This window comes from Astatotilapia calliptera, chromosome 20 (assembly GCF_964374335.1).
Source record: "Astatotilapia calliptera chromosome 20, fAstCal68.1, whole genome shotgun sequence".
Classification (NCBI taxonomy): Eukaryota; Metazoa; Chordata; class Actinopteri; order Cichliformes; family Cichlidae; genus Astatotilapia; species Astatotilapia calliptera.
Genome location: NC_137441.1, coordinates 5,357,630 through 5,383,073, shown reverse-complemented (window position 1 = coordinate 5,383,073; position 25,444 = coordinate 5,357,630). Strand labels below are relative to the sequence as shown.

The 25,444-nt window shown below is 41.4% G+C and overlaps 2 protein-coding genes and 3 long non-coding RNA genes across 6 annotated transcripts; 3 read left to right on the top strand and 2 right to left on the bottom strand.

Moving 5' to 3' along the window:
- The first annotated feature begins 619 nt into the window (after positions 1–619).
- Positions 620–4,333, top strand: LOC145422867 (uncharacterized). The gene is made up of 2 exons (XR_013904074.1): positions 620–725; positions 2,688–4,333. It is a non-coding gene; the product is annotated as an uncharacterized LOC145422867 (long non-coding RNA).
- Positions 4,334–6,355: 2,022 nt separating this feature from the next.
- Positions 6,356–7,461, top strand: LOC145423130 (uncharacterized). The gene is made up of 2 exons (XR_013904227.1): positions 6,356–6,760; positions 6,932–7,461. It is a non-coding gene; the product is annotated as an uncharacterized LOC145423130 (long non-coding RNA).
- Positions 7,462–10,624: 3,163 nt separating this feature from the next.
- On the top strand, positions 10,625–15,587 carry hsd17b10 (hydroxysteroid (17-beta) dehydrogenase 10). Of its 2 annotated transcripts, none has more exons than XM_026154808.2 (6): positions 10,625–11,178; positions 13,048–13,212; positions 14,185–14,349; positions 14,443–14,571; positions 14,657–14,765; positions 14,894–15,587. In XM_026154808.2, the coding sequence occupies exons 2-6, from the start codon at positions 13,051–13,053 to the stop codon at positions 15,082–15,084; spliced, it is 756 nt and encodes a 251-aa protein (XP_026010593.1). In that variant the 5' UTR covers positions 10,625–11,178; positions 13,048–13,050; the 3' UTR covers positions 15,085–15,587. The 2 variants fall into 2 exon arrangements, with proteins under 2 accessions (XP_026010593.1, XP_026010592.1); XM_026154807.2 differs by having other exon boundaries at positions 10,625–11,188.
- LOC145422866 (uncharacterized) lies at positions 15,166–22,843 on the bottom strand. Its single transcript, XM_080294750.1, has 4 exons — positions 22,486–22,843; positions 19,699–19,778; positions 17,453–19,352; positions 15,166–16,039 (listed from the first exon to the last, which is right to left on the bottom strand). The coding sequence occupies exons 2-3, from the start codon at positions 19,703–19,705 to the stop codon at positions 18,862–18,864; spliced, it is 498 nt and encodes a 165-aa protein (XP_080150876.1). The 5' UTR covers positions 19,706–19,778; positions 22,486–22,843; the 3' UTR covers positions 15,166–16,039; positions 17,453–18,861.
- A 731-nt stretch (positions 22,844–23,574) lies between these two features.
- LOC145422864 (uncharacterized) lies at positions 23,575–25,049 on the bottom strand. The gene is made up of 3 exons (XR_013904073.1): positions 24,928–25,049; positions 24,511–24,588; positions 23,575–24,180 (listed from the first exon to the last, which is right to left on the bottom strand). It is a non-coding gene; the product is annotated as an uncharacterized LOC145422864 (long non-coding RNA).
- Between the last annotated feature and the right edge of the window lie 395 nt (positions 25,050–25,444).

The following is a 25,444-nucleotide window of genomic DNA, read 5'->3' as shown; positions in this document are numbered from 1 at the left end:
TCTGTGTTAAAATAATTTTCTCAGTACTCGCAGATGTGTGTTACGGCTTTGAAATTTAAGTTTCAAAATCTTCACGATCAGTAGATGCGCTCTTCTTGGTGTGCTACTACTTCGCTGGCTCCTCCCAATGACTTAATAAGAAATGACCCAGGTGTAAATTCTTTAAATAAAGAAGTAAAAAGCACCTCTGCTGAAGATGTATGTAAAATCGGAGCCAATCTATCGAGAGTGACTCCACTTCCTTTGACTCCCGTTATGTAGAAATTGGCTGCAATTCACGTTGGAGAGCGGCAGAGGGCGCTCATGATAGAACTAAGCGCTTAAAATTATTATTTACACTGTCTTCTAGACATAAAATTTTAATTTAATTTTCTAGCATTCTGCTAATTTATGCTTAACAGTGACTTTCAGACTGGAACTTCATAAAAAAACGACTCCACTAAATCTATCGCCTAAATCTATTATGAAGTTTACCCCCCCCCCACAAAATTTTCATATTATTGGCGCCCACTCTGAAGTAAGAAGTCCTGAAAGTGGGAAATCTTGATATTTTATAAGCTCAGGGATTATATACGCGTTAAAAAAAATAAAAATAAAAAATCCCGGCACGACACATGAATCTCGCGATATTTGTGCGTATCAGCAGCTGGCTGCAAACCGCTCCGCTCGGAAAGATGGCGACGATGATATGGGGGGGCCACCCAGGCTACAGGGAGGCTTCTGAGGTAAACCACTACTGTAGGTCGGCACCCAAACACTCGATTAGTTACGGGGGGAAGTACCGAGCCTACAGGCAGGTGTGTGTTGTCGCGTGCGGTGCGGATATGACAGCAGGTCGAGAACCGCCAATTCGAGGTAGCTGTCAGCTAGCTTTGTGAGCTAACAGCGGGCTAGCTACTTCTGAGGCAGGCTCAGATAAATATTCCACACACGGTGGCAGTGGCTGCTTTCCATCCTCCTTTAACAGATACTGCTGTGATTCTGACGGGGACAGGGTTACTGTAAACCAAGCAGCCGATGTTTCCAGAGGCTGAGACTGTGCTCGGGTTAGCATGTTAGCGCCACCTAATAATGTAGAATGATACGGGATCCCTGCTTTAGTTTAACTCTCTGCCGCACACACTTTATGCGTACATGTTTAAAATAGTGACTCCACATCGTTTACTGCAGTCATTCCAAACATCAGACTAACCAGTTTGAAGTGTGAAAATCTGCAGGGGGCCCACCCAAACCTTTAGTATCACCTCTGAACACCACACAGGCAGAAAGCTGAGGGTTTCATTTGCGTTTTATTAATATAATAACACAAATTGATGTTTAGAAATGGCTGTGTTTGGATAGCGCCCACAGAGAAATAGCAAAACGTAAAGGCTTTTGTTACGGGGAAAAGCTTGCATGTTGGATTTGCTTCGGCTGTAGGTTTGTGGTGTTGTATCACATTCTTCCTTTTTCAATTCAAAAAGCAGCTGCATCCAGAAACACTGCAGATTCCCGTCATGCCACTCATTAGTGGCCAGTGTGATGTGACCCATCAAAAATGACTAAAACTTTGACCACTATTCCACGCTGTTAACTGTGTGAATCTATCATTTAAATCCAGATGGACCGTCACAATGTCTGTTGATTTTGATGTGTAAAGAATAATGTGACAGAGAAAATAAAAAATGTATGACGTGGAAAAAGTGAACATCAATAATGGCAGAGGAAGGAGTTAAAAGGGGAAATAAGGACAGTTAAAAATGAAATGCAGGTATTTTAAAAGCACAAATAAAAAATGTAGAGGAGGTGGTAAAACAATTATGGACACTAAAGAGATAAAAACCTGCTTTAAAAATGTCTTTAAGACGGATATAAAAGATAACAGTGTGCTCGTCAAACTGATCTCCTCAGGGAGAGGATGGGTGTCCTGATAGAAAAAGCCCAATCACTTTGGTTCTTAGCCAAGACTGTGGGATGGTCAGCAGAGCAACCTCATGTTATATTGCCTGAAAGTGTGTCATAAAGTGCAATTATCTAACCTTGAGGAGATTAATGCATGCATGGCTGTCCCTAGATTTTGTTTTTTATAAAATTGAGTTAATCATACTGAGTTGTTGAATAAAAAACAACTGGAAAGTGTCATTTCTGACATGGTTGTGAGGGCAGGTAATGATCTCCTCTTTAGCTGCAGGAATTTCTGAGCCATCCACCATTTAATATCTTGTATATCTACCAGGGTTCAGTGACAATGACAGAAGTTCACTAAACAATCAGAGAAGCAATGTTAAAAACCCTGTTTGACTGTTTTGGGGTTTGTTTTTTCCCCACATCTGCTCGCTGTCATTGTTCTCGTATCTCACTGTCAGGAAGAAGTTTCTTGCTTTGTAAAAATATATTGCATGTAGAACAGGAAATGCCCTCCTGAGCCTATGCAGTGCAGATACATGTGATAATATTCAAACACAGTATCAGCAAAGATGAGTTTAAAAGGTACCGCAAACAAATACCTTAATTCACACGTTTTATTAGCAGCACATCTAATGTCACCTTCTGCTGGCCTTCAAATGATGCGTCATAACATCTCCCACATCTTATTTGACTCTTCTTTGATGCTTTTTGTTTTGTTCAGGTTTTGTTGGTTGTGATCATTTAAAGATGTAGTAGTATTATTATTATTATTACTACTTTTTTTTTTAAATTTCTCCTAGGTTTGTCCTGGGAGATGCCTACCTATCCTCAAGAACAAAGAGCTTCTGGGAAGAAGGCTGCAGGATTTTCTGAAGACCGGTCATCTGTCCTGTTTCCAAGAGTGCAGGGCCATGTTTATTATGCTCATATAAAGTTAATATATGACCGGGGTGGACTGAGGGAGAAAGTGGGAGCTGTGGAATGAGGTAGTAGTTTGTATAGTTTTAGGATCACACCAGATCTGGGAGATAACTATACAGCCTACTGTCTTTCTCACGGCAACCGAAACCATCCCCTCCATCGTCTTACCTCCTCAGGTTTTTGGTCATAAATTTGTTCCAGTGTTGTAACTTTCTACTGGTCTTTTTTTAAAAATATTTAATCATTTTTCTATTATTTTTGGATTATAGATCCTTGCTTAGGTTATCTGTGGAAATGTGATCAGATTTTCCAAAGTGCCTGCAGCACACGTGGTGGTTTCAGTGTCGCATGTTTTCAAAGACAAGGAATTTATTTTGAATTCCTATATAGTGCAGGGTTATATTAATCAATTTTATGATTTTGAACAACTCTATACAGATGCAGCAAAAAATATAGGCAATCAAGTGGGTGTGGCATTCAATTTTCCAGAATTGAAGATAAAGGTTGGAAAAAGGCTCAATAATAGACTTTCAGTGTGCACAGGGGAAATGTTGGCATTGTTGTTAGCTGTTCAGTGGGTGGAGGATAACAAGCCATTATGGACAATAATCTGTTCCCTCTAGTTCATCATTGACCAGCTTGGATAAGTCATTCAGATGCCAGACCAGACATTTTAATTGAGATTTTACAGACAATCTACAGAATAAATATAATGGGACTGATAGTTAAATTCGTATGGATACCAGCACATTATGGTGTTATTGGCAATGAGGTGGCAGATAAAATTGCAAAGCAGGCTGCTAAAGGAGATCAAGTTGATTTAAATGTCAGTATTGGCAAAGCTGAAATGAAGAGCATGGTAAAACAGAAAACAAGGGAAAGATGGCAAATCGGTGGGAGGAGGAGAGGACAGGGAGATGGTTTTATTCTATTCAAAGGAAAGTAGGAGAACCAGGAGAGAAGAGACAATATCTCGATTCAGATTCGGACACACTGGGTTAAACAGTTCACTGTTCATTATAGGGAAAAATCAAATGGGGAAATGTAGTAGTAAACTATTAAACATGTTTTGTTCCATTGTCAAAATTATCAGGAAGAGAGAGAAAAACTAATTCAAAACCTGGAAGGCTTTTCTTTGATTGGAGGGAACACACAGGAGGTGCAAGTCTGTCGCATGCTGGCCTTTGCCATTACAATTGAGCTGGCCTCTGGACCTAACTGGGCTGGGAGGAAAAAATAAGGGCCTGACTAAGCAAAAGAGGGCATTTAAAGAGAGAAGGTCTCACAATGGTTTCACTTGAAACTCCTCCTGCACTGGGTGCTGTTAACTAGTCTCACAGTGTTTCTAGGTGCTTCTCTGTTGTTTCTTTGCAAGCCTTACAGCTTTTAGTGTCCTGCAACATCTGAGTCACGGTCCTGGGGGGTCCAGCCCCATCACAGAGTAAACTGAAAACACTGTGTAAATAATAGATTTAACAAAAAAATGTTTTCATAAAATAAACTGTTTTCTTAATTGATGCAAAAATGTCTTTTTTTTTTTTATTATTAGATCAGGTCTGGCACTCAATGTTATAGAGATATTATTTTGGACATGTTAAATTGTGTCCTTTTTTTTTTTTTTTTAGATAATAAACCTCTGAAAAAGACATTGATGGTAATTTGCAGTGGTTTAGTATTGATTGAAATATCTGTGAAGTCCTGTTGATTTTTAATCATGAGTTTATTATTGTTTCAACATTAACCACTGGTGCAAAGGTGGTGGAAATTCAACATCAAACTATAATATTGTTCCAATATTAAGATTGGTTTGGCTGGTGCTTCACTGATCTTCAGGTCCTGGAGGGTGATGCATTTTGAAGATGGAGGATAGCAACAGCACATCTGCAGCACAGTGTACCTTGCAGCACTCGTCTCAGATCACCCCTGACTTTGTGATGAAGTAATAATAATGGCATTTCTGGCCATTGGTATACCACAACTTAATCCTTTCAACAGCTACCAAAAGTTAAGGGACCTAGCTTGTGTGAGCCTTTTGGGATGTATATACACTGCTCAAAAAATAAAGGGAACACTTAAACAACACAATGTAACTCCAAGTCAGTCACACTTCTGTGAAATCAAACTGTCCACTAATTGACAATCAATTTCACATGCTGTTGTGAAAATGGAATAGACAATAGGTGGAAATTATAGGCAATTAGCAAGGTGGTGACCACAGACCACTTCTTAGTACATAAGCTTAGCATTTGCCAGAGGACACCAGGCTGATCCACACCTGAGGGTTTCTTGGTGTTTTGGAAAAGGCAGTCTCCGCCATCTCCAAGGGAGAGGAGCGAGGTTCCCAAGCCAGTTATGGTTCTGCTACGTCAGTGGGACCGTTTGGTAGAGAAGGATGGCATACTCTATCAGCAGACTTCACGTCCTGATGGGGGTGAGGAAGTGCTCCAACTTGTCCTCCCAGATGCTCTAAAGTCTCTGGGACTTCAGCTGAGACAGCTGCACCAGGACCATAGCATACCACCGAATTGGTCAGACAGCACTGTTACTGCCCAGGGATGTCCTCTGACATCAAGCAGTGGGTCCAGGGTTGTGAGCGTTGTCAAACTACAAAAGATTCAGGGTTGGTATCGCATAGCTATATGGGCCACTTGTAGGCATCTAGGCTAAATGAAATCCTGGCCATAGATTTTACTTTATTGGAGCCCTCCCTTGGTGGGCTTGAGATTGTCCTGATTATGACTGATGTTTTTAGTAAATACACTGTCGTATTAATAATAATAATGATGATGATGATGATGATGATGATAATTGTTGTTGTTATTATTATTGTTATTAAGTCACTTTTTGCCCTGTAAGTTATGATGTTACTGCAGTTAAACACAACTTTTTTACAACACATGCAATAAAATCTTTCAAACACCCGTGATTCCATGAATCTGAGTCTGTGAGATTACACTTCATTTCTTGAACCACCAGTGATTAAAATGATAAAGTAAGTCTAGGCAGTTCGTGCTTAATATTGTGAAAAGTTTAAGATGACAACAGCCTTGAAGGGAGTCTCACCCTGGCTGACTTTGTCACATGGACTGAGAATGCTCTTGATAAGGAGATGAGCACCAATAACCTCAAGCTGTTTCCAGCTCTGTCACGGTGGAGGCACGGGTTTTTGCTTTCGCAGGGAACCAGGACGGGAACAATTTTCAGTTCAATTCCTTTTTTTTTTTTAAAATAGGCACTTTATACTAGACCCTGCAATAACACATACAGAGGAAAAACCCAAGAATCATATGACGCCCTAGGAGCAAGCACTTTGGCAACAGCGGGAAGGAAAAACTCTCTTTTAACAGGAAGAAACATCCGGCAAAACCAGGCTCAGGGAGGGGATAAGAGGGATACAAAAAACATGCTGTGGAAGAGAGCCAGAGATTAGGAACAAGAATGATTCAATGCAGAGAAATCTATTAACACATAGTGAGTGAGAAAGGTGACTGAAGAAGAAACACTCAATCCATCATGGAAACCCCCCAGCAGCCTACGCCTACTGCAGCATAACTAACGGTGTGTTCACACCGAACGCGATAGAGGCAGGCGGAGCGTCAGGTTTACATGTAAAGTCAATGGAAAGGCGCGCTGACCCGCGATTGCGGCCCCCGCGAAAATTCGGAAGCGTTTTGGCGTTGCGAAAACGCAAAAACGCCAGAAACGCGCGTGAGTGTAGGGCGTTTCAGGCGTTTGACTCGCGAAAAAATCCACGCGCGTGAGTTTATGTGTTGCATTTTGTGCATACGCGCGTTTCGCCTCCCCCGCTCGAGTTGGAAAAATCTGAACTCCAGCGTAAAATCGCGCCGCGACAACCAATCAGGAGCCTGGTGACGTGGCTGTTACCTAGTTCAAAGGGGCAGATCCAGCTCCCCAGTCCCTGGTCCATCCACTCCTGCTGCTGCACCCACAGGTATGAACATCAAGCACTGATCGCTTTTTACTTGCTTGAATCCCCTTGTGATCACCTTTACTAAATATCTACAACCAATCTGTTCAAATCCTGGTTTTATTCAATTTTAAAAATAAAAATCTAGTAGCAGCATTCTCATTTCTTTGTGGTGTTTTGTTCTGTGTTTTACAGGCCCACAGAGGAGGACAGCTCGAAGGCGGGCGAGGGAAGGGTCCCAGGACGGTCCATCGGCGGTGGAGCTGGCTATCCTGGAGTCCCTAAAGAGGCCACGCCCGTCTGCAACAGAGCATTTCCTCCTCAGCCTTGTTCCTGCTCTGGAGAGCATGCCGCCTCAGACACGAGAATTCGTGAAATTCCAAATTTATAAATCAGTTTTTGAAAACAGCACAGCTGTGCTAAATTTGGAAACATTGGACCCTAATGATCAGTAGTTTACTGATGAGGCAGCAGCTCTCCAGGGCAGAAACAATGTTCTTATGTTTCTCCTCCTTCTCCCTGAGGCTCTTCCACTCCAAGCTGGGTCCTTTTTATCCCTGTCTCTCTGTAAATAGTTAGATCTCATATATTTATGTTATTTATGTCCTTTTGTTACTGAATTTGTATATTTTATTCCTGTCTGTCTGTAAATAGTTGATGTCATATATTTATCCTTTTGTTACTGAATTTATATATTTTATCAAATAAACATTTATACTGACAAATGTCTTTGTTCTACTACACAGCAAATATTGGCACCGGACTTGACAAAAGTAGAATTTATTTCATATTACACCAATAACAAAACATACTAATACAGTGGGATGCATAAGTTTGGGCAACATTGTGAAAAGTAATTATTTTCCTGTACAAATCGTTGGTTGTCACAATAAAAATTGTCAGTTAAATACATCATATAGGAGACACACAGTGATATTTGAGAAGTGAAATGCAGTTCACTGGATTTACAGAAAGTGCAATAACTTTAAACTAAATGAAGCAGGTGCATAAATTGGCAACACAAAAAAAGAGGAATAACATAAATATGTAGTGTATATCAATGTGTGTGTCTCCTATATGATATATGTAAGTAACATTTTTTACTGTAACAGCGATTCATACAGGAAAATAATGACTGTGAACCTTCACAGACACTAATAATAAGGTTGCCCAAACTTTTGCACCACACTGTATATAGGAACATAGTGAAGACAAGTTGCAGAGTAAAAAGAGGTTAGTTTATTTTGGAGTAGAGCTCCATTCATTAAGAAAATGTTAAAAAGACAGGAACACTCTTTAGAGGTTTGTGGGTGGCTCTTAAAAGAGCCGTTGTGGGGAAGTCGTTCAGACTTCAAACAGGCTACTCCTTTGGTTGCCAAGACACAGCTCCCTCTGCCGAGAAGTGAGCCATGAACTTCTCCCTCACCAGGACAGCCTCTCTGGAGGAGTTGTTTGCTGCCACACGACCCAGGCCTTGCAACGGCTCCACCACAGCAGGCGCCACACCTCCCACAGCAGGTGACAGGCGATGATATCGCTGGAATCTGCCGTCATCCAGGCGCAGCTCCTGTAGCAAATGGTGAAACTCACCAAACTGATCACGCGTCTCGAGGACCTGATGGACCCAGGTACGGCGAGGACGTCTCTTACGCCGCTGCTCTGCTCTCCACAGTAAATAAAGAAGGGAGACTCTCTCTTCAAGCGCTAGCTCGACAGCTGCCATCTTTCAAAGATACCGGTCTAGCACAACTTCCTCCCACATCCCTCCCACATTTCCGGTTCACGCGCGTGAAAATATGATATTTTGGGGCGCGAGCGATTTTTCTTGGACACGCGTAGAGGTCGCGAATGTGCAGGCGTCAAGTTAGGGGCGTTTTGGCGTTTTTTCACGCGCCCATCGCGTTCGGTGTGAACACACGGTTAGGGAGGATTCAGGGTCACCTGATCCAGCCCTATATGCTTTAGCAAAAGGGAAATTTTAAGCCTAATCTTAAAAGTAGAGATAGTGTCAATTTCCCGAATCCAAACTGGAAGCTGCAGTATGCAGTACTGTCAGTACTCTAGCTGCAGGATTTTCGAGTAGCTGAAAGCTTTTCAGGGAATTTTTAGGACATCTTGATAATAATGAATTACAGTAGTTCAGCCTATCTATCCGGTCTGACAGCGACCCTACGATGTCAGACTTAAAGACCGGATTGGTCAGAACTTAGTGGGCGGGGTTCTGAGCAAAGATAAGTAAAAGAGCTCTCACTTTGATGGTTTTTCGGGTACACAAACCGTGTGTGTGTGTGTGTGTGTGTGTGTGTGTGTGTGTGTGTGTGTGTGTGTGTGTGTGTGTGTGTGTGTGTGTGTGTGTGTGTGTCTTAATGTAGGCTCTACCAAGTGTTTGTAGCTGTTATGTTACAAACATTTCATATTACAAGCGCAGAATAAAGCATAAAGTGAAAACTGTAAATAGCTGCTCACATTATTATTATCAGTCGTTGAGGACGTAAAGAACGTTTTACACCTTTTTAAATCTCATATTAAAGACGCGGTATCGGTCACAGTAAATCAGTAAAGTAACAGTAAAGAGCTCAGCTCGTCTTCATCCATCACAGCCTTCAGGTTTTCTTTGGAAAAAACAAAAATGATGTTCTTTACCAAAAGAAAAGTGAGTGAGACTTTGACATTGACACTGTATGACAAGGTAATTGGGAAAGTGAGCTCTTTTACGTACTTAGGTGTTGTGTTTGATTCGAGACTGACATGGTGGGAGCATATTGATTGGATTGAAACCAAATGCTAAAAAGTTATTAATGTTATGAGGTGTGTAGCTGGGAGGGGTTGGGGAGCGAGCTCTTCTGCTTTGAAAAGACTTTACCTGGCATTAATTAGGTCGGTCTTTGATTATGGGTGTGTGGCATATGGTTCAGCAGCTCCTTCTGCGTTGAGACGTTTGGATGTTCTGCAATCGGAAGCCCTTATAGTGTGCTGTGAAGCTTTTAAGACGTCTCCAGTCGGTGCCCTACAGGTGGAGATGGGAGAAATGCCCCTAGATCTTAGGAGGAAGCAAGTGTCGGTGAATTACTGGGTTCATCTTGGTGGTCATGGTGATGCACATCCCACAAAGGAGGTACTTTTGGAATGCTGGGAGTATGGAAGAAGTCAGAAGGCTCATTTTGGAAAGGTGGGGAATCAGTGGGCTAAGGAGTGTCAGGTGTATGAACTTAAAATATGTCCTGCAGTAGTGTTCTCTGTGGTTCCCCCATGGTTATTGGAGACTCCTCCTGTGGACTGGTACTTGCTGGATCTGAAGAGAACATTGAAAGGCAGAGTCGATCTTGTTTCAGCATTTCATTTTCACAGCTTGACTGAATACCCTGAGTGTATTCATGTGTTCACGGATGGTGCTAAAAGTCCAGTTACTGGAAGTACAGGGTTTGGAAACAGTTCCGTCAAAAAATATTGGAATACACAGAATACACTTCGGATGGACTGGCAGTATACACGGTTGAAATGGTAGCAATTTTGGTAGCATTGAAATGGGTAGAGTGTTCGAAAATCAGGCAGGTGGTAGTATGTTCTGACTCGGCAGCTGTTCTTTCAAGTCTACAGTCGTTTTGTTCGAAGACAAGGCAGGGCATGCTGTATACTATTCTGGAGACTATAAGCAGGATAAGGTGTTGTGGTGGCAATATTCACTTTCTTTGGGTGCCAGCTCATGTAGGGATCAGTGGAAATGAAAAGGTGGATAGGTTGGCGAAAAGAGCGTTGACTAAAAGTAGGACTGAGATGGAACTTACAAGCAGTGGATCTGAAGGGAAAGGTGTTGTTTGGAGGCAGGTTGTTCAGGAGTGGCAGAAGCGGTGGGATTCAGGGAGTACGGGCAGGCAATTGTATCATCTTAAGAAGGAGGTGGCAGTGAGTAGGTTGTATAGGGGTAATAGGAGAGATGAGGCGGTCATTACCAGGCTTAGACTGGGACATTGTGCATTAAATAAAACGCTACAGATGATAGGAGAACATGAGACGGGGCTTTGTGGAGTGTGCCAGGAGGAGGTGGAGACAGTAGAGCATGTAATACTGCGGTGCAAGGGTTATGATGTGGAGAGGTCAGTTCTGCAGAATAGGTTGACGGAGCGGGGAATTGGGGAATTTAATCTGAAGAGTGTGTTGGAGGGTAGTAGGGCACAGGTGAGGGAACTGGTGGGGTTTCTGAAGGCTATAGGTGTTTATGAAAGAGTGTAGGGTTTTTTTTTAGTTTTTTTTTTTATACAGCTTGTGAACTCACTGTCTGACCCATACTCCGGAACAGTAGGAGGCGGTAATGGTCCTTTACGTTGGTTGCCAACCGCCGTTAAACACAAAGAAGAAGAAGAAGATCCATCACAGCCTCTCTCGTACACACACGATCTTTGGTATGACGTCAGCCGAGTCGGATCTACGATGGCGAACATTCGGTGTGTGAAGGTGAGCAGCAGAATAAACATGAAACACCTCCGCGCTGCCTCGCCGTTTTCTTTTCCTCTGAGGAAATATGACGCTAGACTTTCACCCTGCTTCGGTTTCGATTTGTGCGAGTTTTTCTGGTTCTTTCGGCGTGCACGCTCTCTTTGTAGTCCATAAGTTTGAGTGCTCGGCTAGCATACTTGCAGGTTAGCAAACATGCTGATAGCTCCCCCTTCAGCCCTCCCGGCTGACCTCCGGCTGTCAGTTAGATGGACACAGGACACACGAGGGCTTTTAAACATGGCAGCTTAAATTAATTAATTAAATTAATAATGCTGTATTTATATTTCAGTTAATAAAAACCGGTCACTGAGATGAATCTGAAGAGTAAATGAAGGTGCGCGCATGTGTGCTGCTTAGCCCCCTTTTTTTGTTAACTTTGCAAAAACAAATAAGACAAATAACAAATAAGATCATTTAGAAGAAGGTGTTTAAAATTTTTTCCCCCCAGTATTTTACGCATCAGGTTTTTTCAGGCTCAAGTCTGGTCTCTGGAGACTGTCTGCCAACAAAAGCACAATGAGTCTGTGTCACCTTACATCACGGAAGCCTGGGAAGTTTCTTATAATCTCCGGATATTTGATACAAACAGTCTATGTTATGCTGGAGTGTATAAAACCCTGGTTAAACATCCTGTGATTTTCTTTCATGGGGGAAACAAAAGCCTCTTTGGTGGGTGACAAAATGTTCATATGCAGGGAAACCTGTGGCATTATGATGTAATGGGTCTCCTGATGTAGACTGCAAACAATGAACGACTGATCCCAGCAAACGCTGAGAAAACACTGACTGCATCTCCCATATAAAGACACGATCTAGACGTTTACATGTAGAATAATGGTTCATATGCCTCCTATACAATGGAAGGAATGTAGTTCATATTATTGCAGCGCAGACCTTAATTCATGTCTCGTTTTTCTTTAATTAAAACATTTGAATGACAGCTAAATTTCCTATGAAATGTCTGTGATCAGACAGTCAGAAGTTATGTATGTTATTTGTGTTCTTTATGGCGACTGGCTACTTTATATTCAATGTTTCTGCCATAAAGGTTTCATTCCTTTAACATGTTTTCAGTCGCCGTTTTGTTAAATTTAAGTAACAATGCCATTTGCTTAGATGTCGGTAAAGATGATGTTTTGGGTTAAAATGCTCCTCATTCCACAGCAGCAGCTACACATACGGCAGGAAGGTCAAAGTGCAAGGTACAGCGTTACGAAGAAATGGTGCCAAAGTTCGTCTAGTTCATTCAACTAGCAGTTTTTTCCACTCCAACAGTATCTTTAGGGAAATTGTGGCATGCGATTATTTCGAATTAAAGCTTTCTTTCAATACAGTGTGGATGTTGCAGTATTATACTATTTCTGAAAGGCCTTTATTGATGTATTGATCTGATTACTATTGAATTTCGATCATTGAAAACCACAGCAGAGAGATATTGAATAGGATTCATTGGTAGTCACCTTAAAGACACTGGACAAGATTTTAAAAGCATTTTAAATTCAATGAAGCAGCTTTAACATCAAATATGTTTGACTAACCAAAAACAAATCCCATCACAATTTCATGAAGTGTACCTAATATAATCCATTACTGAGGAATTAACGTTTAACAGATAAAACATGCAGTGTCTTTTTGAAAGGAACCCAGTGATGTTCTGATCTGTCCTTTCACTCGTCTTTCTTATTGGCCTGCGACTTTCTTTCCCCTTTTCTTCTGCCCCCTCCTCTTGTCCCGGTGGGCGTCCCTCTTTACGTGTGTTTTTAACAAATTTCCCATGTGTGGGACTAATAAAGGTTATCTTATCTTATCTTGAGCAGGGTATGGTCGGCCTGGTAACAGGCGGTGCCTCCGGTTTGGGGCGGGCCACCGTGGAGCGTCTGGTGCAGAGCGGAGCGTCTGCTGTGATCGTGGACCTGCCCTCCTCTGACGGACAGGCTGTGGCAGCCAGTCTGGGAAACCGCTGTGCCTTTGCTCCTGCAGATGTGAGTCCAAAAATTCAACCGACGCAAGACTGCATATTTTGGAAACATTAACAGAGAAAGTCACATTTGTAAACACTCCTATCTGTGCGAGCTGTGCGGGGCATAGAGTTTACATGAATCGAATAGAACAAAATGGACCAAAATGCTTCTTACGCCATGTGTGAAATGAATACTGATTGTCCTTTAGCACTAGAACCACAAAAGCGGTCATTTTGACATCCTTGGCATTTAAAAAAAAATCAAGTAACTCTGTTGAATTAAAACACAATCATCTTATATTTCGTGACTTTTCCTAAAAAGGGTTTATTTTAGTGGATTTTTGGGGTGTGTGGGATTAATAAGAAAAAAAAAGTGCAACAACTTCAACCTAGAACCATCGAGGACGCCATTCTGACCCCATAGAAAAGAATGTGGCATACATTTTGACATGAAGGCAGCTAAAACCTGAGCCAGAGACCACTAGATTGATTGACAGACAGATAAATATATAGTGGGGTGAGTTGTGGAAAAATAATTTGAGCATCAAAACCAAACAGATTTCTGAGATTTGTTGAAAGAAAGTGAAAACCTTCGGAAAGGGATCAAAACAGCATGAACGAGGTTCACACCAGCATTGACACAAAGGCAAAATTACAACAGCTCCTTTATAGCCATCACGTGGATACAATCTTTGTCTGTTCAGCGTTTGGATGTGAAATTCTCACCATCGTGTAGATTCTGCATGTACCACTGGAAATGTAATACCCTGTCAGCTCAGTAGATGGCGCTCACACACAGTAGATGCTGAGCCCCAGTGCATTCATGTTGTATATTTTGGCCATAATTATTCTTATTTGTCCTCTATTTTCCTGCAAACAGGGAATATAAAGAATCTTTGGTGCATTTCGAGTTCTTCTACTGGGGTTGTTATTGGCTGGAATGCTTTATAATTTGATGTGAGCAAAAGGGCTTCTTGTCCTCGTCGTTTTCCAGGTGACATCAGAGGCAGAGGTGCGGTCAGCTGTTTCCCTGGCCAAAGAGAAGTTTGGGAAGTTGGACTTGGCGGTTAACTGCGCTGGCATTGCTGTGGCTGTGAAAACATATAACTTTAAGAAGGACCTCCCTCACAGCCTGGAGGACTTCCAGCGTGTCATCAATGTAAGACGGCCGGACAGATGATCAGACGGACAGAAGAAGAAGTAATCAGAGAATCACATGTGGCTTTTATTTTTTATTTAATTTAACCTGCAGGTGAACATTGCAGGATCTTTTAATGTGATTCGCCTCGCTGCGGGCGAGATGGGGAAGAACGAACCCGACGCAGACGGACACCGAGGCTGCATCATTAACACCGCCAGCGTGGCAGCTTTCGATGGACAGGTAAGGTTAAAAAAAATACTATATATAGTATTTCTTAAGTGAGTGATAAAATAAATGAGTGATTTTGTATTTATTTATTCTTCAGGTTGGACAAGCGGCTTACTCCGCTTCTAAAGGTGGCATCGTTGGGATGACTCTTCCCATCGCACGAGACCTGGCACCCGTGGGCATCAGAGTCATCACCATAGCACCCGGTTAGTGTTCCTACTTAGCCCGTTATAGTTAACTTAGACTAAACCGAAAACTATGTGGAGAAATGAGATTTTCTGATTATTTTATCAAAAATTGACACAAAAATCAACAAAACTGTTTTTTCCTTCAGGGCTCTTCTCCACTCCTCTTCTCGCCGGTCTTCCAGAGAAGGTGCGCTCATTCCTCGCGCGCCAGGTGCCCTTCCCCTCGCGCCTGGGTGACCCCGCTGAGTTTGCTCACCTGGTCACATGCCTGGTTGAGAATCCCATGATCAACGGGGAGGTCATTAGACTGGACGGAGCCATTCGCATGCAGCCCTGAGCCGTTCTCAGCTCAGTGTTTTATCAGAATCTGCTGGCGACACAAAGATACATGAAAGATGTAGTTCGATGTGAGGAGTTTGAGAAAGCAGGAGGGCTGCGGTTTGTTTCTCGTATGGTAGCATTTTCCATTTTAAATTTTGTGTTCACTCACTGATAACTTCTAGCTACTCATGTAGGTTTGGAGCTAAAATACACAGAAATCCATACGCAGAGAAAAAAAGTGCCCGAGTGCCTTTAAATGTGACGCCAGGTGGTCCTGAATGGGTCCGACTCTTGCTATGAATCATACGTAACATTGTGCATCTGACAGCATCTACAGTGTGAGAACAGGCTGCTGAGTTCATAGAACAAGTCTTGTATGTTTGTCTTTGTGGCTGTATTTACATTGTAAAAATCTGCACACTGTAAATATGTCTGTCAGGAATCACTGACTGTTTTATCAAAATTTTATGGGAATGTAAAAACTGACTATGGTACAATAAACATCACAAGTTTGACTAATCTGTGAGTGAAAGGAAATTAACCTCACGTGATTGATGTTCTCCTTTTTAATCTGTAGCAAAAAACCAAAACAAATATATAACACAAATCTTATTTTTGCTTTAGTACATGAACTTTCCAGCCTCGTGAAAGCTGGAGGATAAATTATTTTAATTACTGGCACATTGGTTTTCCAGAACAAGTACAAGGGAAAAAAATCCTCAGCAAAACTCTCAAACCTCTCTAATCAGAAAATAATATTCTCAATAAAGTTACTTCCAGCTTTCTTAAATAGAAACCGACAGAGATTTTGCATTGCCATGAACTTTTTTCCCCCTTCAATTTCTATTATAAATTTTTATTTGTCTTGACATCCAGTCTGTTTGTGAGACACATCACTGAGTCATTATGTCGGTTCGGAAGAAAAACATGAGCATTCTTTGCTCTGTGTTAAGATCCTTTATCGTCTAGCCCTTGTGTCATACTGGGCCCTTTTTGGGTCCCTTTGTTTGTTTGCATGAAAGCCATTTTCACTGTGTTGGGTGTAGCATAGCCAAACTTGCCAAACGGCTTCGTTTTTGTAAAATATTTAAAATTCCAGTCTGATTTTCTTAAATCAGCCTAACACGGCTGAGCAGCAAAAATACTCACACTGATCACCCTCGGGACCGTTTTGGGCCCATTGACTTCCATTATAAACGCTATTTTTCACGCCAGAAAAAATACGGTCAAATCGCTCATCAGGTCTCCAGCTTAGGTTTTGTTTTGGACTACAGGCCTTGGAGTTGTAATTTTTTTATTTGTCCACCGGGTGGCGCCCTTGCTCCACATGTGACGCCTGCTGGAACATACACATGTTCTCCAGCGGCCTGCTCGAGACAGATACCCGGAAAAGGCAGACTAATTTCCCGCGTACAGCAGAAGCTTGGCCCGCTGCTCGTTCCGGACCATTTTCTACCCTTAGGTTCGTTTGATTTTTTTTTTTTTTTTTTTAATCAACAGGAAATGACGTATTTGTTTTCACGTGGTAGCGGAAGTGTGTGCTGCAGACACGGGAACCGAACCATATGCTCCGGCGCTGCGCGAAACACACCCGCGGCAGAGGCACTCCTCCCCGGGGGAGCAGGAGCAGCAGCGCCGCCTGGGGACATTTTTGGCTTCTGGAAAAAAAATTAAAACCGGATCGAAATTAATGTTCGTGCCAATCTTTTGTCCATCTAAAGGCCTAATTATAATAACAATAAAATATTACTTCAAATGTTTTTTTTGGAAAATATTTTATGTTTTATGTTTTATGTTTTTGGGGCAAAAAAAGCAGTGCACTCATGTGACGAAACCGGGATATAAAGGGTTAAAATCCGCGAAATGTAATTAAAACTTGACATGAATATTTCAGGGAGAAGTAGTTTTAAAAGACTGACCAATTTAAAGTGAAAAAAAAAATTAATATTTAATATTTTTATTGCACTTTTTGGGCGTGGTCGATAGTGTGCATTTTATGAAATGCGCTCCTGGAAAAAAAATAAAAGGCGATCGAAATGACTCTTGGTGCCAATCTTTAGTCAATCTAAAGGCCTAATTATAATAACAATCAAATATTACTTCAAATGTTTTTTTTTGAAAATATTTAGTTTTTTTGTTTTTTGGGGCTAAAAAAACAGGGCGTTCATGTAATAAAACTGGGATTTAAAGGGTTAAAACAACGAAAATATAATTAAAACTTTATGTGAATATTTCAGGCAGAAGTAGTCTTAAAAGACTGACTCATTTAAAGTGGTAAAAAATATTAGTATATAACATTTTTATTGCACTTTTTGGGGCGGGACCTTTTTTGGTCCCCAGGGTGATCAACGTAAGTTTTTTAAAGTATGACACAAGGGCTAGACAAATATACTTCTTAATAAATCTACTTTTCATCCATGGAAAGAGAAAAGTCTAAAATCTCAGTGCACGCCTGTCCATTTACTGTAATTATTATTATAATTATTACAATCTCCCCGGGATGTTTACCTGACATGCAGCTTGGTGTCACATGCGTATGTATGTATGTACACGTACATACTAGGGGTGCAACGATACACAAAATTCACGGTTCGGTTCGATACTTTGGTGTCACGGTTTGATATTTTTTCGATACAAAAAAAAAATGTTCATGCCTTTTTAATTTGTCATTTATTAAAATTATAAATATATATTTTAACTCAAAAGTACAGTTTTTAAATTTAATGTTGCTGAAACAACAAAGTAATAAAAAAATAAATTATCTGATTGAGGAATCAGTCATCTTTGGAACAGAGTTTATTACAGAAAAATGTCACTTTCCAAAATAAAAGCTATACTATACGCTTCTTCTGGGCTATATTCTCAGCAGCATATTAAACATATCATAAGGAGAATCATGTGCTAACGGCTGTCTAAATGACTCGGGTAAAGTTTGTAGCATGCTTGCTTGTTGTTTTTGTCTGCTTCCACTTGTCTTTGCACTAGGATGATGTCGGCGTAAATGTGCAGTCATATTCATTGTGTTCCCACTAGTGCTGTCAGCGTTAATCTGAAATGACGTTAACGCCACAACACGGCAAATCTCCGTTAACAAGCTACCGCGGATCGCCCGTGCGAGGGGCTCCACGGCCAACACGTTAACGAGCAAACTGCGCTAACGCACTAGTTCCCACCCATGTAATTGAGCATTGCGTGGCACATCCAACATACTGTTTTACTTTTGTCCATGACGCGCTTACCTTTAGGGTCATACGTCACATGAAAACCAAAATAGTTCCAAACGCCAGATCTGAATGAGGGTGGGGGAGGTCCAATTTGCCATGTTGCAAGAGAGCTTAACTTCTGTCTCGCTAGCTTGCCCTGCGCATAGTGAATCTGCGTTCGACTACTCCGCCTAGGCTGCACTGTCGAACGCAGATCCACTGAGCGCTCAACACAGACAGCATCGTCAGAAGGAAAGTTGATAAAATAAATTAAAAATTTTGTATTGTTCATACATATGCATACCGAACCGAAAGCACTGTATCGAACGGTTCAATATCGATACGAGTATTGTTGCACCCCTAATACATACATAAAGATTGGAGGGATGACCTGTGCTTCCTGTGTGTTAAAGATTGAGTGAAATCTCTAGAACAAACCTGGTGTCTGCTCTGGTGGCACTAATGGTGTTAAACTTTAATGTTTTTGTCAGCATATTAAGAAAAGTCTCTCAGGGTGACTGGAGATTTGAGGGCTTGTTGTTTTAATACAAGGCACTGCACGGTTTAGAAAGATCTGTACTGGGCACAGTTTACCACAGATTGAATTCAAAACCAGTGCCAAACAGAGAAATGCCCATTTTGCGACCAAAGGAGATACCCGTTCCCAGCACCTTGGCTTCGACACCTGTGGGACTAATTCCCACTCCTGTGTCTAATCCCAGACCAACTGTAGCTTTGACTGGACCAGCAGAGGCTGAAGCACTGGCTATTTCTGCTCTGGCAAAGGCTTGGGCACCAGAGGCCACAGAGGCTCCAGCTCCTGCGCTGGCATTGGGTCCTTTGGCCTCTGCGTCAAAAACACTCCATTCAGCACGGGCGTGCCCCACTCCCGCTTCAGCATACGCTCCGGCTTTGGGAAGACGCTTCCCTGGTTTGTCCTCAAACGCATCTGCAAATGTTCCAGCCCGAGCAAAGGTTTCCTCAGTAAAAGCTCTGCCAGGCCGATCAAAGGTATCGATCATCTCAAGTGCTCCAGCTGCATTAGTAGTAATGCCTCCACCTGCTCGCATAACTGCATGGGCTGTAAGTAAGGAGAAATGTAACCTGAGCTACATAGAAGACAATGTTATAGCAGTGGATATTCCTACAATATTATAGAAACGGGATTTAAAAATGTACTAAAACAAGAATTATGCTAATGATGGACTAACAAACACTGTTGTTAATGCAAAAGTGTTAAACCTCACAAATATGAAAGGCAAATATGTCCTATCACATGAAAATATCAATATTGTTTTTCTATCAATAAGTAACAATATTGTATTCTCACACGCACACACACACACACACACACACACACACACACACACACACACACACACACACACACACACACACACACACACACACACACAGGTGAAACCTACCTTCCATATTTTCTGCACACAGTGCCTCACTCCCTTCCTTCAATTGTCCAACTCACAAGCTCTTCTTCCTTTAAATGAAGCTACAAATAAACATAACACAAAACTCAAAAATCTTTCATCACAGAGGAATAAATAGCAGACCAGGAGGGTGGAGGCCTTGGGGGGTTTTACAAGTGACTCACAAGATTCTTTTAAACAGAATGCAAAAGTGAAACTAACAGTGGCATAGACTGTTAGTTTGTTCCAGGCTGCACTGTGAAGGCAGGATATATATAAACAGTACTTGAGGGTTTAAAAGTTCAACTTCTACCACCCCAGATATCTGTACTGTATGATACAGGTAAAGTTGTTAAATTGAGTATATTCAAGTAATACAAATCTGCTCGAGATTTTACAGTGTTCCTGTTTGTCTTCAGTTCTTGAACATCACTTAACTGTAGTGCTACATGGAAACTGAAAGTTCTTCTAGGGCTGGGCGATATGGCCTAAAATTCATATCGCGATATAATTTGAAGCATGTGCGGCAACGATATATATCACGATATATTATTTGCTTCTGTATAACGTATTTTCTACACGATAAGGCACACTTAAAATCTTTTAATTTTCTCAAAAATCGAGAGTGTGCCTTATGTATGAATTCTGGTTGTGCTTACTGACCTCGAACCGATTTTGGCGTGCAGAAATCTGTTAAAAAACGTTTTAGTACAACTTTGGTAAGCCGCACTGCTTGATGGATTGTCAGAGCATTACGGCTGCCATAGTGAGGAGCTTCGCGGAGTAATCTGGGTCCAAAACTCCGTCCCCTTCAAGTCCCAAAGTCAAACGAACACCGAGAGTTAAAAACGGTCTAAATTCTTTCATCTTTAATCAAATCATCAGCATTGCTGCTTTACCGGGTGTAACAATTAAGTTTAACATCCAGGCATCCATGAAAACAGAATTTATGAAATTTAATGGAGTTAGAAGTTAACAGGAAGTTAGCTCGCTAGTTTACACCTAAACATTTCATACCGTGTTCTGACTGAGAGATATATCACGATATTTGAAACTAATTCAAACGTACAGCTCTGCTACCACTTCCAACATAAATGAAGACAGAAAACTAAACAGCAGTGGCGTTTGCAGGGTTACTGAAGTTGGACTACCTGGTATATAATGTGCTACGTGATTGCTAGCGACACAGCTATGTTAGCATAACATTAGCACAGTGAAGCTGGAGGATGAACGCCAACTTTTTTTTCGACTCGATAAAAGTGAACGTGAGGGATTCTGGTGGTCAGGGACAAATGCAATCGCATAGCAGGATGCTATACACGGGCCAAACTTCAGTCAGGAGAACAACTGAGATTATTCATCCGCAATACGAGGTTAGTTACTAATATACTGCAACAACATGGGAATAGAGCAGCTGCGAGAGAATTCAACATTAATGAATCAATGTTACAGAAGTGGAGGAAGCGCAGTTTTTGGCTTTCCCCATATTTCAAAAGTGCTTCATCTCTTTGCTATGACTGTCGCCCGGCATAATTTGCAGATGATAATGGTTGTAGCCGCTGCGATGCTTTCGACCAAAACAGGCGCAGCCTGATGACATCATCAACATGCGCTATCGCGATAGAGCGATATAGTCATCTCTATCGTTGGCCAAATTTATATAGTTTCTATCGTATATTGTTTATATCGCCCACCCCTAAATTCTTCCATCAAATCTGCACTTGAATGTATCAAAACCTAAAAACTATGTAACTTCTAAAGAGAAAACAAACCAAAAAACAGGTTTTAAGTCTGTACCAGCCGATTCTGACACCAAAGGTTCACTGGTTTGCTTCCAGATGTAAAAAAAAAAACAAATTAAGACAAACTGCAGGAAAAAGAGTGTCATAATTTAATATGGGAGCTAGTGGCAGTTAGAAGGCTTTTAGTTTCACTTTGAGTCACAAGCCTCCAGCCTGAAACAGAAAGCAAAACCAAGTTGAAATAAGTTGTTTGTTTTTAGATATCTGCACAGTAGATGAGAATTTATTTAGCTTTTGCTTGAAAGAGAGGGATCAATAAACAGTTTTTGCCATTATTCCATCCTCAGGTGTTTTACTCTGAATGAACAAATGCCAACATCAGTTTAGAGCTGCAGTTTCCTGGAGCCTCTGGGAGACATTGTATGTTATCACAGTATTGTGGTGATACAGAAGACAAGAAAGAAAGAAACAAAGTTCCTCACTATATAAAGAAAATTCATAGCCACATTAGACTTAATTGATGATTTTTTTCCCAGTCCTTCTTTTGTTGAGTGCTTTTTTTGGATTTTCTGCAGCTTCATGACTAGGGATGGGTATCGTTTAGGTTTTATCCGATACCGGTGCCAAATCGGTACTTTTGAAACGGTGCCGGTGCTCAAACGGTGCTCAAACCGGTGCTTAAAGAATGGAGAACACAAAATTGGTCCAAAAACCTCTCATGTTCAGCTGGTTTTTGTAAAAAGATAACAATGTTAGCCTTTTCTGCAGCTATGGGGCATATATGGTATCACTCTTGGCTGGAAGCAGTGCTTAAACAATGGAAAAAACACAAACTTTGTCCTAAACCTCTCATGTTTAGCTGTGTTCCACTTTTTCTTTGGTCATTTTAGCCTTTTTAGCCAGGGTGAAGGGAGTATCTGCCATCAAACAAGAAGACAGCCGCATGTAGCTATGATGATGTTTGCTAGTTCACCTTACATGCATTAATGTAATAACGTGGTTAGCCTACTCAACGTAAATTACACACGAACAACATTAAGCTACTCACGCAGAGAAGAACGGCTGCTGCTGCATCATCATCCGTCATCATTTCTGCTACACTGGCAGGGCTAGGGGCCAGGACGCTCCTCTTCGTGTTTTTGGGGGATGTTGCATAACAGGCAACCCACCCGCAGTAGATGTGCTCGGTGTGAGGTCTCGCAGCAAGCTATCAAATACGGCGCATTTCTGGGCTTTTAAAAAAAACGCTATGCGTCGCCAGGTGTTTCATCGGATTTGAGGTGTTACCTCCTTTGACAGTATCACAGTATCAGCTTAAAGTACTTGTTGCAGGCTGCTGAGTTTGCATATTTTGCTGTGAAGTACAGCCAGACTTTTGACCGCTTCGCCTTGGGCATTTTTAATCTGTAGCTCTGCTCTAAAAGAACGTACGTACCTGGGCCCGCCTACTATCCTCGGAAACGTAAAACGACAGCTCAGGGAAAAAAAGCACCGAAATAAAGCACCGAAATGTGCGCTGCTTTTCGGTCTGGTTACTACCGTTTATGTCAGAACGACACCGGTACCCATCCCTATTCATGACTCACCAGATTTCACATTCTCTTCAGTGCTTTTATTGAGTGTTTTATGATATTGAGGTCATATTAAGAAAAATAGAACAAGCGTCATACCGAATTCTCAAAGTAGTTTATTCTTAGTTGAGGAAGTGAAGGCATCCTTTCGAGCCCTGCACGTTAAAGAGAAATCAAAAAGTTCAGATAACATTTTGCTATTTTTCTGAATTTAGTTTTGTAGGTAGGAATAAATCGATTTATGGGCCCAGTGATTGCTGAGTGACCCGTTTCAGTGTCTGGAGTTTTGTGTTATTATAGGTTAAAGTTTTATATCATATTCAGCGTGACACAGTGTGGAAAGTTTAGTTGCTACGTGTTGCAACCAAGACCAGTCTCGAGACATCCAACTCTAATAAGCTACAATGAATTTTCCTTTTCCTTGTCACCACCTGCGGGATGGTGTGTGTTCTTTAATCTCTGTGTCATAAAGTGATAAAGTAAGATGATAAAATAAGCGAAGTGGTAAAACTTTGTGCTCATATGAGAATATTAAATCTGAAAGCAATAAAAATAAACACACACAATATCATTTATCAATTTTAATGTTTTTATCACCAGCGACAACACATATTAAGAAAAATCTTTCAGGAGTGATTGGAGATGTCATGACAATTTATTAATTATATGCAGATTCGAGGCACTGCACGGTTTAGAAAGATCTGTACTGGGCACAGTTTACCACAGATTGAATTCAAAACCAGTGCCAAACAGAGAAATGCCCATTTTGCGACCAAAGGAGATACCCGTTCCCAGCACCTTGACTTCGACACCTGTGGGACTAACTCCCACTCCTGTGTCTAATCCCAGACCAACTGTAGCTTTGACTGGACCAGCAGAGGCTGAAGCACTGGCTATTTCTGCTCTGGCAAAGGCTTGGGCACCAGAGGCCACAGAGGCTTCAGCTCCTGCGCTGGCATTGGGTCCTTTGGCCTCTGCGTCAAAAACACTCCATTCAGCACGGGTGTGCCCCACTCCCGCTTCAGCATACGCTCCGGCTTTGGGAAGACGCTTCCCTGGTTTGTCCTCAAATGCATCTGCAAATGTTCCAGCCCGAGCAAAGGTTTCCTCAGTAAAAGCTCTGCCAGGCCGATCAAAGGTATCGATCATCTAAAGTGCTCCACCTGCATGGGCTGTAAGTAAGGAGAAATGTAAACCGAGATACATAGAAGACAATGTTATAGCAGTGGATATTCCTACAATATTATAGAAATGGGATTTAAAAATGTACTAAAACAAGAATTATGCTAATGATGGACTAACAAACACTGTTGTTAATGCAAAGGTGTTAAACCTCACAAATATGAAAGGCAAATATGTCCTATCACATGAAAATATCAATATTGTTTTTCTATCAATAAGTATCAATATTGTATTCTCTCTCACACACACACACACACACACACACACACACACACACACACACACACACACACACACACACACACACAGGTGAAACCTACCTTCCATATTTTCTGTTATTGTGCCTTTGTTTCCACTTTCTTTCTCCCAGCCTGAGCTGCTTCCTTTTTCGATATGTCCTGGAAAAAAAAGTCACTTTTGAAATACTTGCACATATGAACATTTAAACACTATAAAGCGCTTAAACATCCAGTACTTTCTTCATTGTTATTGGTCAGTTATTGTTTAAAAAACTGGGAGAACTGTTGTAAAGAATTAATATAGAAAAACATCAGTTACACACAAATAAAAGATGGTTTGTCATCATCCGTGAATAAGTTTTAAGTTTACTCATTGAAACAATAACTTGCAAGAACAAGTCAATTAAAATATCATATATTAATATATACTACACCATTTGATATGGACTGTAGAATGTAAGACTCAGATAATCAGATTATTATCCCATGACTACTTACCCGAATAATGTTTCTTGGGTTACAGGAAATGTTTGCACGCCTTTGCTGCAAGCACTGAGGGACAGAGGAATAAATAGCAGACCAGGAGGGTGGAGGCCTTGGGGGGGTTTACAAGTAACTCACAAGATTCTTTTAAACAGAATGCAAAAGTGAAACTAACAGTGGCATAGACTGTTAGTTTCGACCAAAGGAGATACTGGTTCCCAGCACTTTGGCCTCCACTCCTGTTACACCGATTCCCACCAACTGAAGCTTTGACTGGACCAGCAGGGGCTGAAGCACTGGCTATTACTGTTTTTGCATAGGCTTTTACACCAAGAGATGCCACAGAGGCTTCAGCTCCTGCGCTGGCATTGGGTCCTTTGTCCTCTGCATCAAAAACGCTCCATTCAGCACGGGCGTGCCCCACTCCTGCTTCAGCATATACTCTGGCTTTGGGAAGATGCCTCTCAGGCTTGTCTTTAAACTGCAAACATCTGCAAATGTTCCAGCCCGAGCGAAAGTATCCTCAGTAAAA